The sequence below is a fragment of the Daldinia decipiens genome, assembly GCF_022478715.1.
Source record: "Daldinia decipiens strain CBS 113046 unplaced genomic scaffold F4813scaffold_29, whole genome shotgun sequence".
In the NCBI taxonomy this organism is placed as follows: domain Eukaryota; kingdom Fungi; phylum Ascomycota; class Sordariomycetes; order Xylariales; family Hypoxylaceae; genus Daldinia; species Daldinia decipiens.
This window is the reverse complement of record NW_026054572.1, coordinates 400,165-416,150: the sequence shown is the minus strand read 5'-3', so window position 1 is coordinate 416,150 and position 15,986 is coordinate 400,165. Positions and strand designations below refer to the sequence as shown.

At 42.2% G+C, this 15,986-nt stretch overlaps 5 protein-coding genes across 5 annotated transcripts; 3 read left to right on the top strand and 2 right to left on the bottom strand.

Annotated features, from left to right (window-relative positions):
• The first annotated feature begins 486 nt into the window (after positions 1-486).
• On the top strand, positions 487-2,454 carry F4813DRAFT_162468 (vacuolar protein sorting-associated protein VPS4). The gene is made up of 3 exons (XM_049239103.1): positions 487-1,208; positions 1,273-1,723; positions 1,785-2,454. Exons 1-3 carry the CDS (start codon positions 574-576, stop codon positions 2,004-2,006), a joined length of 1,308 nt encoding a protein of 435 aa, XP_049097524.1. The 5' UTR covers positions 487-573; the 3' UTR covers positions 2,007-2,454.
• Positions 2,455-2,775: 321 nt separating this feature from the next.
• Positions 2,776-4,400, bottom strand: F4813DRAFT_382049 (Nop domain-containing protein; the record flags this gene model as incomplete). Its single annotated transcript, XM_049245751.1, has 3 exons — positions 2,776-3,000; positions 3,053-4,169; positions 4,231-4,400. 3 exons carry the CDS (start codon positions 4,398-4,400, stop codon positions 2,776-2,778), a joined length of 1,512 nt encoding a protein of 503 aa, XP_049097523.1.
• Positions 4,401-9,432: 5,032 nt separating this feature from the next.
• Positions 9,433-10,087, top strand: F4813DRAFT_391692 (uncharacterized protein; the record flags this gene model as incomplete). Its single annotated transcript, XM_049247190.1, has 2 exons — positions 9,433-9,447; positions 9,734-10,087. 2 exons carry the CDS (start codon positions 9,433-9,435, stop codon positions 10,085-10,087), a joined length of 369 nt encoding a protein of 122 aa, XP_049097522.1.
• A 799-nt stretch (positions 10,088-10,886) lies between these two features.
• Positions 10,887-13,080, top strand: F4813DRAFT_367370 (NADPH dehydrogenase). The gene is made up of 3 exons (XM_049244161.1): positions 10,887-11,746; positions 11,805-12,725; positions 12,800-13,080. The coding sequence occupies exons 1-3, from the start codon at positions 11,465-11,467 to the stop codon at positions 12,917-12,919; spliced, it is 1,323 nt and encodes a 440-aa protein (XP_049097521.1). The 5' UTR covers positions 10,887-11,464; the 3' UTR covers positions 12,920-13,080.
• A 16-nt stretch (positions 13,081-13,096) lies between these two features.
• On the bottom strand, positions 13,097-14,763 carry F4813DRAFT_398150 (uncharacterized protein; the record flags this gene model as incomplete). Its single annotated transcript, XM_049248017.1, has 2 exons — positions 13,097-13,977; positions 14,032-14,763. The coding sequence occupies 2 exons, from the start codon at positions 14,761-14,763 to the stop codon at positions 13,399-13,401; spliced, it is 1,311 nt and encodes a 436-aa protein (XP_049097520.1). The 3' UTR covers positions 13,097-13,398.
• Positions 14,764-15,986: the final 1,223 nt, after the last annotated feature.

Here is a 15,986-nt window from a genome sequence, read left to right as displayed (position 1 = left end):
AGCTTTCAATTGGTAAGAATACCCTTTGCTTTGGAGATAGTTATGCACAAATTCAAAACTGTAGATTTGTAAATTTAGTGAATCGAGTGTGACTTGGACCTCTTAGCTCTTGTAAAGACCGGCGCTGGCAAACTCAAGTTTGATGCTACCTCTTCTTTCAATGCTACCTGTGGCTGCTGTAGGGTTGTGGCTTAAGTGGTAGTCATGCCAACCAATCAATAATATTATAACCCCTCTAAGATAAGATATTATCTAAACCTTGCCTATTACTATCATTGAAGGGGGGACTTGTATTGAGTACCTCTTACTCCACACATCTTACTTGCCACCCAAAGGTACCTCCTACCACCGGTCTTTTGTTAGACGAGAGTGAGCGGACCTTCTTGATTGCATCGTAATTCGTAGTTTGTAGTTGCAATTCCAGCCCAGTTCAGTCCAGCGCCGAAGTTTAAAACCCAACAACAAAATAACTTACACTACAACATCTCCACCAGCTCGACACATTTGCTTCCTGCTCCTCTCCACCTGCCATATACCTCAATTCGCATCGGTTATAAACACACGGGCTCGAGAATGTCCAACACCGATTTTCTCAGTCGAGCGATCGACACGGTGCATCGCGCTGTGACCGCCGACAAGGAAGCCGAATACGAAAAGGCCTACCAACTCTACTACCAATCCCTCGAGTTGTTCATGTTGGCTTTAAAATGGGAGAAAAACCCCAAGTCCAAGGAGATGATCCGCCAGAAGACGGGCGAATACATGGACCGCGCCGAGAAGTTGAAAGCTCACCTCGCCGATGCCGATGCGAAGCGTAAGAAGCCTGGCCTGGTCGGTGCTAACGGCTCGTCGACAGGCGGGACGGGCAAGGGAAAGCAGAACGGCGAAGAGGGCGTCGACGAGGATAATAAGAAGCTACGGAATGCTCTCGCTGGTGCTATTCTACAAGACCGACCGAATGTCAAATGGGACGATGTTGCTGGACTGGACGGCGCAAAGGAAGCACTCAAAGAGGCTGTATTACTTCCCATTAAGTTTCCTAATCTATTCCAAGGGAAACGCAAGCCGTGGAAGGGTATTTTGCTCTACGGCCCTCCTGGTACGGGTAAGAGTTATTTAGCAAAAGCGGTTGCTACAGAAGCAAATAGCACATTCTTCAGCGTGAGCAGCAGTGACTTGGTGAGCAAGTGGATGGGTGAGAGTGAAAGGTACGCTTGCTAAGACCATATTTCGAGCCGAGGAGCCATGAACTGACATTTTCTTGGCACATAGGTTAGTCAAGCAGCTCTTCGCTATGGCGCGAGAAAATAGGCCTTCTATTATTTTTATCGACGAAGTAGACGCCCTTTGCGGTCCTCGAGGCGAAGGTGAGTCGGAAGCTTCCCGAAGAATTAAGACCGAGATGTTAGTCCAGATGGACGGTGTTGGCAATGATTCGACGGGCGTGCTGGTATTAGGCGCGACCAACATCCCTTGGCAATTAGACGCTGCTATTCGAAGACGATTCCAACGAAGAGTACATATCAGTCTGCCGGACATTGCTGCAAGAACTACCATGTTCAAGCTAGCCATTGGAGAAACACCCACCACACTAAAGAACGAGGACTATCGAGAATTAGCAAAGCTTGCTGAGGGTTATTCGGGAAGTGATATTACCATTGCCGTACAAGACGCCCTCATGCAGCCAATACGCAAGATTCAACAAGCCACACATTTCAAAGAGGTAACCATCAAACAAATTCCTTCGTGAGTAGTTTCCTCAGGTACTAACATCTAATCCGTAGGTTCAAAAAGACGGCGATACACTCGTAACACCATGCTCGCCAGGGGACCCTAACGCGAAGGAGATGACCTGGGACGACATAGATCCAGAGAAGCTACTCGAACCACTAGTAGACTTCAAGGACTTCGTAAAAGCTATCAAGTCGTCAAGGCCGACAGTGTCTGAAGAGGATCTCAATCGTAATTCGGAATGGACCAAAGAGTTTGGAAGCGAAGGGAACTAGGGGAGGCTACGGAGCGCACCGGCATTAGCAGGCGTTTTGGGCGATCTTCATCATTGTTTGTGCACTTTGCGACTACCTATTCGAGTTCGTTGGCCATTGAAATACATATGATTGCTTGTGCTAGATATCATGGCAACCGATAATTACCCATACCTCTACGCGCTGATGGAGGTACCGTGCAGTCGGGCTCATCCATGTCCTCTTATGCGATGTGATGATCAAATCCTAGGTCGATATGAGACTATGAAACCTATCCGATTTTGGCGGGAGGAGGTCAGGAAGGGCAGCGAGAGAGAAAATACGACTCTGATGAGGATTATATTAATTCGGCTATTAATTCGGCACGTTAATCAACATCAACGTCCTACAGATCGAAATCAGCCCGCCTTACAAATATTGCCAGATCAGATATAAACTAAGAAGTACGATGTCGTAAAACTATTCCGTATTAAAGTACCTTATTACCAAATCATCGAATCATGGCCTAGGTATTGATAGAACATATGCATAAGTACCTAAGGTACCTCAAGTTACGAGTAACAAATCATAACAGCTAGCAGCATAAACATGAGCAGTAGAAACAAACTATATTCCCCTCGACTCGTTGATTCATAGACACTAAGTTCCACTAAAACCAGCAGAATAACGATGGGTATGAACCTACCCTATACACAACCACGCCTGGAGAAACACCTGCAAATCCGGAACGCCCAACCGATGCCTAGTTCAACTGTATATCTTTTCAACGTCTGCGGGACGGCACATATTCTTACTCGTCCGCGTGCTTCTTCTTCTTTTTCTTTTTCTTGTCTCCGTCTGCCTCAACTTCCACCAGGCCGTTTACGTCGCTATGCTTGCGCTTCTTTTCCTTCTTGTCCTTGGATTTCTTTTCTTTCTTAGGCGCAGCGGCATTGGCTTGGGGATGAGCATCGATCATCTCTGTGTCGATAGCCAGACTCTGGCCATCGGCGAGGATATCGGCCATTGCTTGGTTCTATTCGTGCGTTAGTAACTTGAGAAGCAGGAAAGCAAAGAGGTAGACATACCATCGCATCTGCGTTCTTAGTTGGCTTTTTGCCAGTAGCATAGAATTCCAAGCGGTCTTCAACTTGTCTTCTTAACGCATCTCCAAACTTCTTTGACGGCTGCTCAGCAAAGTTGTCAATTCGGCTGGCAATACTACACTTGTTTGCGAGATATCGCGAAATACGACCCTTGTCCTTTTGACTTGCTCGGCCAATATACGTGCTGTGGTAGATAAGACCAAACTTGGGGGTGTTACCCTTCGTCTTCAAGGCACGGAACAGAGCCTTCTCGGCACCAAGAATCTGGAGCGTAGAGGCCGGATACTTGGACAGGTTTGTCAGAGAACCAGCCTTTTGAATAAGACGAGCAGCAACGACTTCACCGATGAGCGCAGCTAGATTAGGCGCAACTGTGCTCATCTTATCGACCAAATAACTATAGAGCGTTCTTCGGTACTCGGCGAGTTTAACTACCTTGCCGGCGAAGGTGGAGATGTTATTCATATCAACTTCTGACAGCTCTCGCCCCATGGATATCTTAGCCCTGCCAAGGATCTCCTGCGCCTTCTCTTCGTCATCGTTGACCAGAGCGGCAACCTCGTGAAGCCTGTCCTCCGACAGGGTAGATTTGTCACCAATAAAGAGAGCCAAGCGTGAATAGGTCAAGTTGTCGGAGACAATGCTAAAGAGCTCAGGGAAATGCCAGCCGTACCACTCTCGTACTTTTTGAGAGAATAGATTGATGCCCTTATCTAGGTTGTCTAGAGTGGCAATGGCTCTGATGATATGGTTGTCATTCTTGTGGACGTTGAACTTGACCTTTCCACGCGAGTAGGCATGGCCAAGACCCAGCTGGGCTCTCTCTACATCTCCCTCTTGGAGACCCTTTAGCAACTTGGCTGCGTGAAGACGGATACCTCTTAAGAGGTCGGCGACGACCTCAGACGTATCTCCCGTCTCGCACTCAACGCCGGGGAAAGCAGCCTTGATAGAACCAGCCAAGTTTTTATCGGCGACACCAAGGATTATCTTGCTCTTCTTCGATTGGGGCAGGTTCAATTCGAGATTGGACTGGAGATAGTCGGGGAGTATACCCTCCGAAATAAGATTAATGTTCTCGAGCGCGTCGGCAGCATTTCTAGGAATCATGGCGTCAGCTATTTATCATAGGGCACATTGAGAATCAAAGTCGGCCGTACCTCCAAGGCGCAAAGTTAACCAATTGCACCATCTTGCCAAACTTGGAGAGGTCCTGACCAGCCTTCTGGACCTCCTTCAGGTGCAGACCAACAGCGTCCTGCTGGTGGACAACCTTGAAGATAGCATATCCGACAGCGGACTCATGCAGCAGAAAGTCTACTCGCGTCATCTTGCCCGTTGAATAAATCCTTGCGTGGATTTGCGCATACAAGATTATCGTGTTAGGCGTATGTGATGGGATGAAAAATTGAAGCTCTGCGAAGAAAAAGGTACAAAAAATTTGTCGAGCTCAGGTCCCCACTAGAAGGTACGTACCCAAGTCGGCTAAACTCCGGAATAATTAAAGTACTTAGGTACATGCGCATGTAACCATTGAATTGCCTAACCTACATGCAGGTTAGATAGGTCGATTGATATTTTTTGGCGATGAAACCATTTCTAACCAAATATAAGGTAAGGAAAGTCATCAGGCTGTTGACATATCACCACCTTGCCTCAGGACCTATCCTGACATTTTAGAGAAGCATTCATTAGGTAATTATAGCACATATTTCCAAGTCTGCCTAGTTTATTGGATATTTGATCTAACCTACCGAATAGGTCCTTTCTTTTGAAGAATGCATAACCCATACTGTTCCCAATAGTTGAACACGATCATCACAGCCAAGCCTCAGACAGTCGGGATGTAGGTAAGTGTTGCATACAAAGACTCTTCCATTGCCATGATATCAACTCTGATGACAGTATACCAATAGAAGTGAACCAGACAAGTTGATATTTATCTCCAACATATCACATTTAGCATTTAGAAACAAGAATGCCACCCAGTTAAGTTACGGAGTCCCTCCAACTCCAACCGAGTCATCTACGGTCTTCTGTATACTTCCAAATTACTCCAGGACTCCGACACTAGAGACAGCAACGTTGCGAAGTACATTGCTGCCTCAAGGCTGGCCTAAACTAGATGACTAGTTTTACTCGGCGTTCTTCTACTTGGAAGCTATCACCTGTTGGTACTTAGCGCTTGTCCAGTTGCTTCGGGAAATTGTCATAAATTCAACTTCTCTGAGTATTCCTAGTTATATGACCAGATGAGTGTCTTTTTGAGGAGTTCTGCTAAGGTTCTATTAGGTAGCTTTATCCTTCAGCCTCAATCAGCATACCGTCATACTCTCAGACCCTAGGACCATGCGACAGCATTACTCAACGTGATAGATCCTAATAATAGATATTTAAGAGCAATACCATCAGCCTTTCTATCAGTATATCTGTTAAACAGAAAATTGCCCAGTATCCTCCCTTAGGTTCCATTTTATTTGACAACAACAACAACGACGACAACCATCTTCTTTTTATATCCATCAATTTTATAGGACAATAAGTATATTGCCATACCAAATACCGACCCATTAAAATATGAAAAGATGAGATTATCTCTATTATGGCTTTTGTTTTAAATATTCAGGTTTTATTAATATACCTTGGCAGTAGTCTAAGCAAAGCTATAATAATGAACAACGTGGTGAATATATATACACTTTTTCTTTTCTCTTTAACTTGGAATAAATATTAATTCATGTATTATTAACATGTTTTTTATTAATAATAGAATTATATAAAAGATTCTTTTGTTCCTTAAGTTTTGGCGGTTTCGGCGGTTTCGGCGGTTTCGCTGTATTTTTAGACTTTATGATATTCTTTTCCATTTTCATCTTCTTTTATTCCTGCCTGTGATCTCTTCATGTTAAAAGCTTTTGGGATGGTCAGTCATATTGTAAACAATAATAAAATCATTTTATTAAATCATATAGTTACAGCCAATTCTCCAACCTTAATTATAATTTATCTAAGCTCTTAATAAGTCAAAGCACCTTTACGGGGGCCACCTTAGTAGGGGCCACCTTAAAAACGCAACGCGTTTGCAATAAAGTCCACATACGAATTATTATATAATTTTATTAGTTTTTAGTTAATTAAAAAATAAAATTTATTATTTAAATCCTTATCTTCTTACAATTCTAAAATGCTTACTTTCTTAGCTTAATTGCGTTGTGTTACAGCGATAAACAACGTTCTTAACAGCGCATCCTTGCGGCAAGCGTTTAAAAAACACCTTATATCATAACACTGAACTGGTGTGGTGCCACATCGCCAAGAGCAAGGGTATTATTATGTAATCTTAGGTTACAGGCCATATAAAGGTCTAATATTCGTCGTATTCTTCTGATTAAATAGCCACGATCATCACCATTCAGTTATGCATTTAATATAAACATATTCGTTATTTTCCCATATTTATAGCTTATGGCCCTATTTTGCGTATTTATCTTATATATCCTATCCGATCAGTAGATCCTTACAGTTCTTCCAGAGTATAGTGCTATCATTAGCTGTTTAGGGCCTTTTACGAGGATTTAAACGTTGAAGTGATATGCTATACTTTGCAGGAGATACCAACTCCTGTTCAACACTACCTTACAAACCGAATATTGGGTTATAGAATATAAGACAACTATTTAAAAAAACGTTAAAAGCTATTAAAATATTAAGAAAAAGAATTAGCTAATTAAACCGTTATATTAAGCCGTATTAACTATATGTTTCTTTTATATCGATTTAAAAATATTGTAAAAAGATTATTAGCCTATAATTACCGGCCTAATATTTTTAATAAATATTAATATATACAATTTTTATTTCGTTATTTTAATATTAAATTGGCTAAGGTTTATTTAATTGATTATAAACGAGTTAACGGGGCTATAGTTGATAATATTAATATCTTTTTTAACTAATTTGAGGCCTTTAAGATCAAAAATATCTTGGTTAGGCATACGTATAGTGCTAACGAAATGGAGATTATAAAAGGGGTTGGGGATAACGGGATAATCATTGGCGAAGCTTATAAGAAGCGTATTATGGTTAAAGATTATAGTAATAAAACCTAAATGTCAATTATTAAATGCGTTAATGGTAATAGTTAATTTTTAAATTCCTTTATTATATATATAAGTAAATATATATAATAATAGTAATTTTCTAACAATAAAAACGTTAAATTTAAAAGTTAAAAGTTTATTATATTTTTTAATAACTAAACTAATAATAATATTGCATTTAAATAGTTTTGTAAGGTTTTTTTAAAAAAAACGAAATTATTAAATTGTTAGTAATAACAATTACTAATCCTCAACGGCCATAGTAGCCATACCACGATAAAATTCCTTTAAGAATATTTTATAAATAAGGTTTATATTATTTTTATCCCAATACACTTATTGCACGTTTTATAAATTATTAATATGGATATATTTTCATTAATAAAACAAAGTTATTGTTATAAATTTATTAAGATATGTTAATTATATTATATTTTTAATTTTAATAAAAAAGAATTTATTACGGCTTATTAAATAATATAAAAAAAACGTTTAACTAGATATAATATATTAATTAGCTAAAAAACTATAGAGATTTATTTTAAAAATTGAAATAAACTATTAAATTATCGGCTTATATTCTGGAAGGCTCCTAATATTATTCTAATTTTTTCGAACTTTATTTCTAACTTAAAAAAATTTAATTTTATCGAAAATATAACCCTAATCCCTTTAACAACGCCTTTAAATTTATAAAATATTAATATTTTAGTTAAAAAATTATTTAAAATTGATATAACGTTTATTAAACCTATAATAAAATTTTTATTTAATAAGATTAATAAAACCTTCGATAAAACTATTATAAAATTAGCTATAATAAAAACCTGCATCAAATATTTAAAAAAGGCATTAGTAAATATAAAACTGTAAAAATAATATAAAGTATTACTTAACCTAAATTCGACATTTATAAATATTAAAGCTATTATAAAAAAAAAGAAGCAATTAAAGGCTTAAAAATTAAGTAATACAGTTATAATTAGCAATTCCAATATCAATTTAAAAAATAAGGCCTTGTCAGTTAAGTCGATAGTAAAAGATTATATCGTCATTAAAATATAATAAATTATAAATTAATTAAATTTAATTTAATTAAATAACGTTAAATTAAAGTTAAGGTACTTATTTTAAAGGTTTAAAAATTTAAGGTAGCCCCCATTAGGGTAGCCCCTATAAGGGTGCTTTGATTTACAGATAAATGTTTTTATTATGTTATATTGGCATAGGAAACTGCTTAAAAACCTCTGCAGGACATGCCAATATATGGTCATAGGTCATTAGTAAAGAAATGTACTTGCCACCTGGCCCAGAGAGGCCAATCATATGCCGGTGAATGTTTTTTGGCTGGCATGGAAAGTACAGCAACCGGAAAGCATGGCGGCTGGGAGGTACGGCAATCAACAGGATATAATTGGCAGCAACAACGCCCCTAGCGCCGTTCCCCCCTTGAATAATTAATAGTGAATGCCTGAATGTTCTTACAGTACCTAGTACCTGAGATCTAATAGAAGGCACCTAGTGACTTATTCACTTGGATGCCATAAGCATGATGCCTTAGGTGTTCCCAAATAGGTTTACGGCAGGGGACAATCTAGGTTGGGATCAAACTTGTTTCATAATAATCTGTAAAGCCTATTGGCCTGAATGCTACCTATATAGCAAATACGTAGTTTTGCCTAGAGTAATGTAATCTAACGTTGTCTTATTGGTCTTGAAATGATTGTGAAAGTGTCCCCTACGTATCGATAGACTACGATAACAGTTTTAGTACCTTAAGAATCGTCAGGTACTAAGATTGGCATCGTCGTTCTTGCAGATTTAACTAGATACAAGTGCGGTACCTTGATGTCATCTGGTACATTGGTACGCGCGGTAGAGTCGTTCCTGCCGCCGCTTAACGCGTTACTTGCTCAAATCACCGCCTTCTCGGCAGTATTTAAACTCGTCCCCTCCCCTCCAAGAGATTTCTCTAGCAGACAACATCTTCAACATCAACATAATTTGCCTTACCTTGCAGCACATCCTTTCGCCGACACCGTTACCAAAATTCTAGGCACACTACTTAACAACTATCATCATACAACACGGGTGAATATTCCTTACATCAAATTATTATATTAATATTATCCATCTAACATTATTCTATTACCCTTAACTCCCTCTACTACCTCTACTATCTCTTCAACGCTATCCTTCTCACGGTATTCGACTATCAACCATATACAAAGGATATATTAGGGCTTATTACCACCTACAGCCATGGCACCTAACCTTGTAAGTAAAGAACCTGTCTCTAATTTTGTCCCCCCCGACCCTACCATGATAAATCACATAACATCCTCTCCCTAAACATCATATCACGAAGCATATGATGGACATTTCCCTCTTGTTACCCTCAACCGTCCCCCCTTCTACTGTGCTATCTCTTTGTGGCATGTTATATCGCTATGATGATACGCTGGAACCGGGTTTGCTATCCTCGCCCTCATCTTACTCACCAGCATGATCAAGAGCTGTATTCTATGGTGTAGAAGACTGGCTAATTACTATGCATTCATAGGACGCTGACGGCAATGAGATCGACCATCCAAATGCACAAGGTCGTATCCTCGCTAATGGGAAATTTTTGTGTGGGATCAACAACTGCGGCGCCGAGATGAAGAACGCCCGCCATAACATCAGTTCCCATATATCTAAGAAACACCGTATCAATTCGGCGTTCCTACAAGCAGACGCCATCAATAGGCGTTGCTGCGGAATTTGTGGTTTCAATGCCACAAAGTTTCATCTCCTGGTCCATCATGTCCGCACCAGGCATGGTTTTCGTGGTAGATCCAAAGTCCTCCAGGACCAGTATGCCACTACCCAAGTTGATGACGATATCCAAATCCCAATTGGTCAGTGTACCGCATAAATTACCGGTAAGCAATTATCTATCCTATTCTAGCTTTGTTAATATGATAACTAACCTAATTAATATCCAACTTAAACAGGCCAGATACGAAAGCCTCTAATACCTACGACACTCAAATACTCCCTTACAGTGGATTCATTGCTGGTTATTTGAAGCGATATGGGATTGATTCTATTATCAAAAATTACCTAAGTTTGTTTGAGCTTGAAAAGGTCAAGAGTGGCACTTGATTCGGTATTGGCACTTACTAGCCCCTGGATTCCCTCATGTACCTTAGGTATCTACCTAATCTATCTAGGTACCTAACCTCCCTAAGATCGAAAATGAAAACTTTACGAGAGAGAACCAATGAAGACTTTCCAATGTTCCCTTATTTCTGATAGCCTGTCTTAAATGGCCTGTAAATGATATCTTATCGTAAGCAGTCAGATGTATGTATTACCTAAGATATTCCTATACCTAAGTAAGCAATTGAACAAGTAAATGTGAAGTAATGCGCATCATGTGACTTAAGGTTTAAGGTTCTTTTGTTATACTTCCGGCAGCGGGCCGGCCCGAAGTGGGCCCCGAACGTCTAATCACGGCATGGGAGTTCTAATACCCGGTCCGGCATAGCGGGCAATTACTCATCAAAACTACCTAATTGGGAAATCGTCCAAATTTTGACTCCGTATTCTCCGAGAGGACAGGGGTTATTGGCCCAGTTTGTTTGCTAGGTATTAGTGATCGACTCCGCATTCTCCGCGAAAAGAAGATATCGGGTGATTGATCATACAATACCGGGGCAATTGGTCCAGCTATCTAATCGTACTCTGTTTGTGCTATAGCTAACGGGTCGTTAATCTTCCGCCATACCTAGTTCTGGCCAGACCATCGCGACGTCATTTAGCGTCCCCGATTTATCTCCTAAGGCGCGATTTTGCATCAGAGAAGTTTTATCGGGTAAATATCTACCAACAGCATCAAAATCAATGTGAATTTTTGATTGTGATTGGTGATGTTGGCCGGCACTTTGTAATGCCCGTATGAACCTAGCATACACTGTAGTATGAGTCCCCCCTTTTGGTAGCCTTTTACTCTCCTGAGATGGTTATGGAGGGGCTCACCACCATGGCGCTTAGTAACGTCGATGGCATGGAGGGTGGAAAGGTGGACGTATGTTGTTTTGCGATAGCTCAGGAACATATATAACCTAGCTAGCACTCCAGCTCGATATCACAACTTCTCCTTGTCACCCAGCATCACCATTCAATATCAACAGCTCAGCATTATTATACCCTCTTGGCTTCGTTCTTCAACATTACCACCCAGCGTTGCTATCTGACTCTTCGATATATAATTCACTATAGAAAGAAACTCCCCCAGACCAACACCAATATGTCTACTGTCAACGGTACTAAGGTCAATGCCCTGAGTATCCCTAACAAGGCGGCCAAGGGCGTCCCGTTCTTCACACCGGCCCAAGAGCCTCCTGCAGGAACCGCTCTAGACCCCCAGCCCGATGGAAGCGTCATCCCGAAGCTTTTCACTCCCCTCAAGATCCGCGGCCTCACTCTTCAGAACCGTATTATGCTTTCTCCGTTATGCCAGTACTCGGCTGAAAACGGCTTCCACACATTCTGGCACCTAACTCACCTTGGCGGTATCATCCAGCGCGGGGTAAGTTGCTTGATCGTGCATAAACTGACAATTAATACATTGCTAACCACTCCTGCAGCCGGGCTTGGCCATGATCGAAGCTACCGCGGTCCAGGCTCGCGGACGTATTACTCCTAATGACTCCGGACTCTGGCTCGACGACCATATGGAGGGCATCAAGCGCACGGTAGACTTCGCGCACTCCCAAGGCCAGCACATTGCCATCCAACTCGCCCATGCCGGCCGCAAGGCCTCCGCCCTCGCGCCGTGGTTGCACAGGGGTGCTACGGCTGCTGCCGACGTAGGCGGCTGGCCCGACGATGTGGTTGCGCCGAGCGCCATCCCCTATGACGAGAATCATGTGGTCCCTAAGGCGCTAACACTGGAGGAGATTGCGCAGCTCAAGATTGATTTCGTGGCAGCTGCCAAGCGTGCTATCACGATCGGATTTGATGTGTTAGAGCTACACTGTGCTCACGGTTATCTCCTTCACCAATTCCTATCACCCGCTACCAACCACCGCACTGACAAGTACGGAGGCAGCTTCGAGAACCGCGCTCGTCTGATTCTTGAGCTAGCGGATGAACTCCGCGCTGTTATGCCTGCTGATATGCCTCTATTCGCACGTCTTAGTGCTACTGACTGGCTTGAGGGTGTTGAGGGCTACACTGGCGACAGCTGGAAATTAGAGGACTCGGTGCGCCTATCCGTGCTGCTCGTCCAGCACGGTGTCGATGTTATCGATGTCTCCAGCGCCGGAAATCACCCGCTTCAGAAGATCACCCGAGGCCCCGGTTACCAGGCGCCGTTCGCCAAGGCCATCAAGCGAGCTGTTGGCGACAACGCATACGTGGTTACTGTCGGTACTATCATGAGCGGACAGCAAGCTAATGATCTGCTTGTTGGCGGTAACGACGCCGACGACACTCCCGTAGACATCGCAGCTGTTGGACGCATGTTCCAGAAGAATCCTGGTCTTGTCTGGACTTGGGCTGAAGAGGTACGTGATAAATATCATCAAGGTAATTGTTTCATTTTAGAATATAATTGCTAACCTCTGCTTGTGATTTATAGCTCCACGTAGCAACCTATGTTGCAAACCAGATCGGATGGGGCTTTGGAGGCAGAGCCACCAAGCAGCGAAAGCCAGAGCCCACGAAGGAGCACTGCCACGGTCCCGTTCCGAGCAGTTAAATGGTTTATGACGAGGATGGAAGGGTTAGATATTATGTTACTTATCTTTTCCCTATGCATTTACATGCTCCAGCGCTATTTCTCTCCTACTCTTAGATTCGTTAGTTAGCTAGCTAGGCATTATCGGCGCTTTACATATAGAAGAATCTTATTATCTTATATTTTCCGTCTATCTTGGTCGATATAACGCTAATGATATGGGTATCTGTTATTCTCAAATAGATGAACATTACTGTACGACCTAGATTCGGCATCCAATAAGCTCGATGGCGAATTCTCAATTTCTCATCCTACATACCAACATTCCTCGTGCCCCAAATGAAACACTTCTACATCAGCTGAGTAGTAGACGCAGGTGATAGAATTTTCTCAGCTCTTTCCAAGTAGCGTAGAGCTGACCTATGTGTGTTTACACCATTGAACCATATATGGCGGTTTGTTGTACGAAGGCGTCCTTGGGCATACTTATTCGCCACTACTTACCAAGCTTTTATGACACGCTCCGGGAGTATATGGGTATTCTCTGTTTCTTCCATCTCAATCCACACCTCAGTACGCGAACGAGTATAGCGAAAGATACCGATGGATTCCTGAGAGCCGGCCCATATTTCCATTTTCTCGAGCCTAGGCATCCTCAAAACGGCTCGAACAACGCACCAAAGTAGGTCATCCAGCCGCCCTTGCCCTTTCAATGGATTGAAGAGGATCCATGAAGTTAACGTCAAGCCCCGCAAGTTTTTCCATACAAAATTGACGGGTTTTCCTTTGAATTTCGGGTAGAAATGGCATAAGAACTGCTCAGCATCGATGATGAACGACACGTCGAGCTCGATAAAGTTACGACTTATACTTAGCAGGGATCGTACAACTCCGAAGTTTCTTAGCTCTTGCGACCACGCATGAATGTCTTCGCTAAAGTCCTCAAATACCGAAAATCTTTCTAGGGTTGGCGGTAAGAAGTCCAAGAAATGATTGAACATATGTCGCTGGTACTGTTCAAGCTCCATAGAGATAGCACGCCAGGGCTCATATTGGAAAACCTTCAGCTTCGGGAAGCTCTGTAAAATTAGATCTAATCTAGGAATCGGCCGGTAGAACTAGCGGGGAATGACGAGACCTATAACGAAGTCCAGCTTTGGAAACGAGCCCTCCCAGTCCTTGTGTATGAGCTCTAGTTCGAAACTAAGCAGCTTTCCGACTAGTCGTAGACAAACATCCATTTTCGGAGGGATACGATATCCTCTCTTCCACCCATGGGTTATATCGTTACGATTTAGACGAGTCGGACGGTAGATTCTTAGACTGTCGTTCTCGAAGCGGTGATCTCGGAAGTAATGTTTCCGGTCGCTTGGGGACCAAGCACTCAGCATTACGGTTAGGTCTATTCTATAAGCCTGATTTCCGTCTGCAAGTCCCCACTTGGACATAACGTCGTAGAAGCGGAATAGAGAGCCTGTAAATAATACACTATTCATCGTGACCTCGTCGTTGGTCTCCTTGACGCGACATGAACGGCAATCGTATGGGCGAAGTTCCATGCAAAACCAGAGTGTACGAAGTAATTGTTTTCTCTTAGCAGTGACGATCTGCTCAAAAAGTTCTAGATCCCACTGGTTGACTTTCAGCTGAGCGAAGTTCTGCAGCTCAAAAAATTCGCGCCAGCTGAGGCAGACGGCGGCGTAGGTGGATTTAGGATGCTTATCGTGGCTATATCGATCCCCAGAGAGCAGGAAATCAAAGATATTTAGGTGGATTTTTGGCGGTAAACCGTCCCAGTTGAACGACTTGCCACTAAAACCTATCTTATTATATAGGCGTGCGCGTCTGTTATTTGGCAAAGACATGGCAGTGGATGTTATGTCTTGTGGGATTCTTGAGGGCAAGTTCATTAAACCATACGAAGTCTTAATTGCAAAGGTTTGATTGCAGATTTCGAAAAGGGATCGATTCTACTTTTATATTTCTTCATGAACCATGTCTGAAATCTTCTACGTGAACAAAGTTGGACTTCACTTACTTAGATAAAACTCGATACGCACTAGTTTCAACACAACAGACTAGCTGCTATCCAAAATATAAAGAGCAGTCCTAGATCGGTAGCCAATCACGATGGTATTATGACTTGGAGGCCGGGTTGTTTCTGTGTCTTGGTGATTTAGGTAGGGAGAGTATGGAATATTCACTATGCATTTCATATATTTGTAACCGATTTCCTTTCGCTTTTTATCAACTTCGGTAGATACGTAGAACATAGTGTGAACATATTCGCAAGGGAAATGGGTTGTTAACTCTTGGATTAAAATACGGACAACTTTTCTAGAATTGGTATAAGTCTTTATATCTAGAATATATGTCAAAATTGAATAGAGCCTCTGATTGAACCTAGATCAAACGTGACGTGGTTTCTAGCGACTTCGAGGTCAGATTGCTTACACAGACCGCGCGCTTATGAAAAGGGGTCAAGAGGCAGCCAACCTAGGTAGGTACCTTGGAAGATGCATAAACCACATTTGACAGACTGATTGGCAGCTTCAGCCACACTGCCACGCAAGACAACTTTCAGATGCTCCATTTAAGCAAGTCATTCTCCATTTATTTTTCTATGCCGTGTTATCCAGTGAACCAGTTGCCAAGCTGGAATACAAAACTATGAGAAACGATTGCATGAATATTCAAAATGTGATTGGTTACGAGAGAGAGCTATGAGCTAAGAGGTAGTAGGTACATACATACGGTATCCCGCATCGCCACTTTGGTACAGGCGAGCTCTCAAGCTCTCAGCTCTAAGCCACACAGCTCAACCTGAAGTTGAATTATGAGAATTGATTCACTTGAGGACAAAGATAGAAAGGCATACATTATAAAAGGTTACCATTTCCCAAATCATATTATATGCCACGACTCAGATCTCTTTTCCCTTACATCCTTGCCGTGACAGCATTGCTTGCGGCCTTCATACTTACACATCATTATCCCTCCTTACTCTCATCATCCCACCTCTCACCAGCTTTCCTTACCTTAGCCTACCGTCTTCTTCCAAACTTTCTCACTCCCCACTCACCTTCTT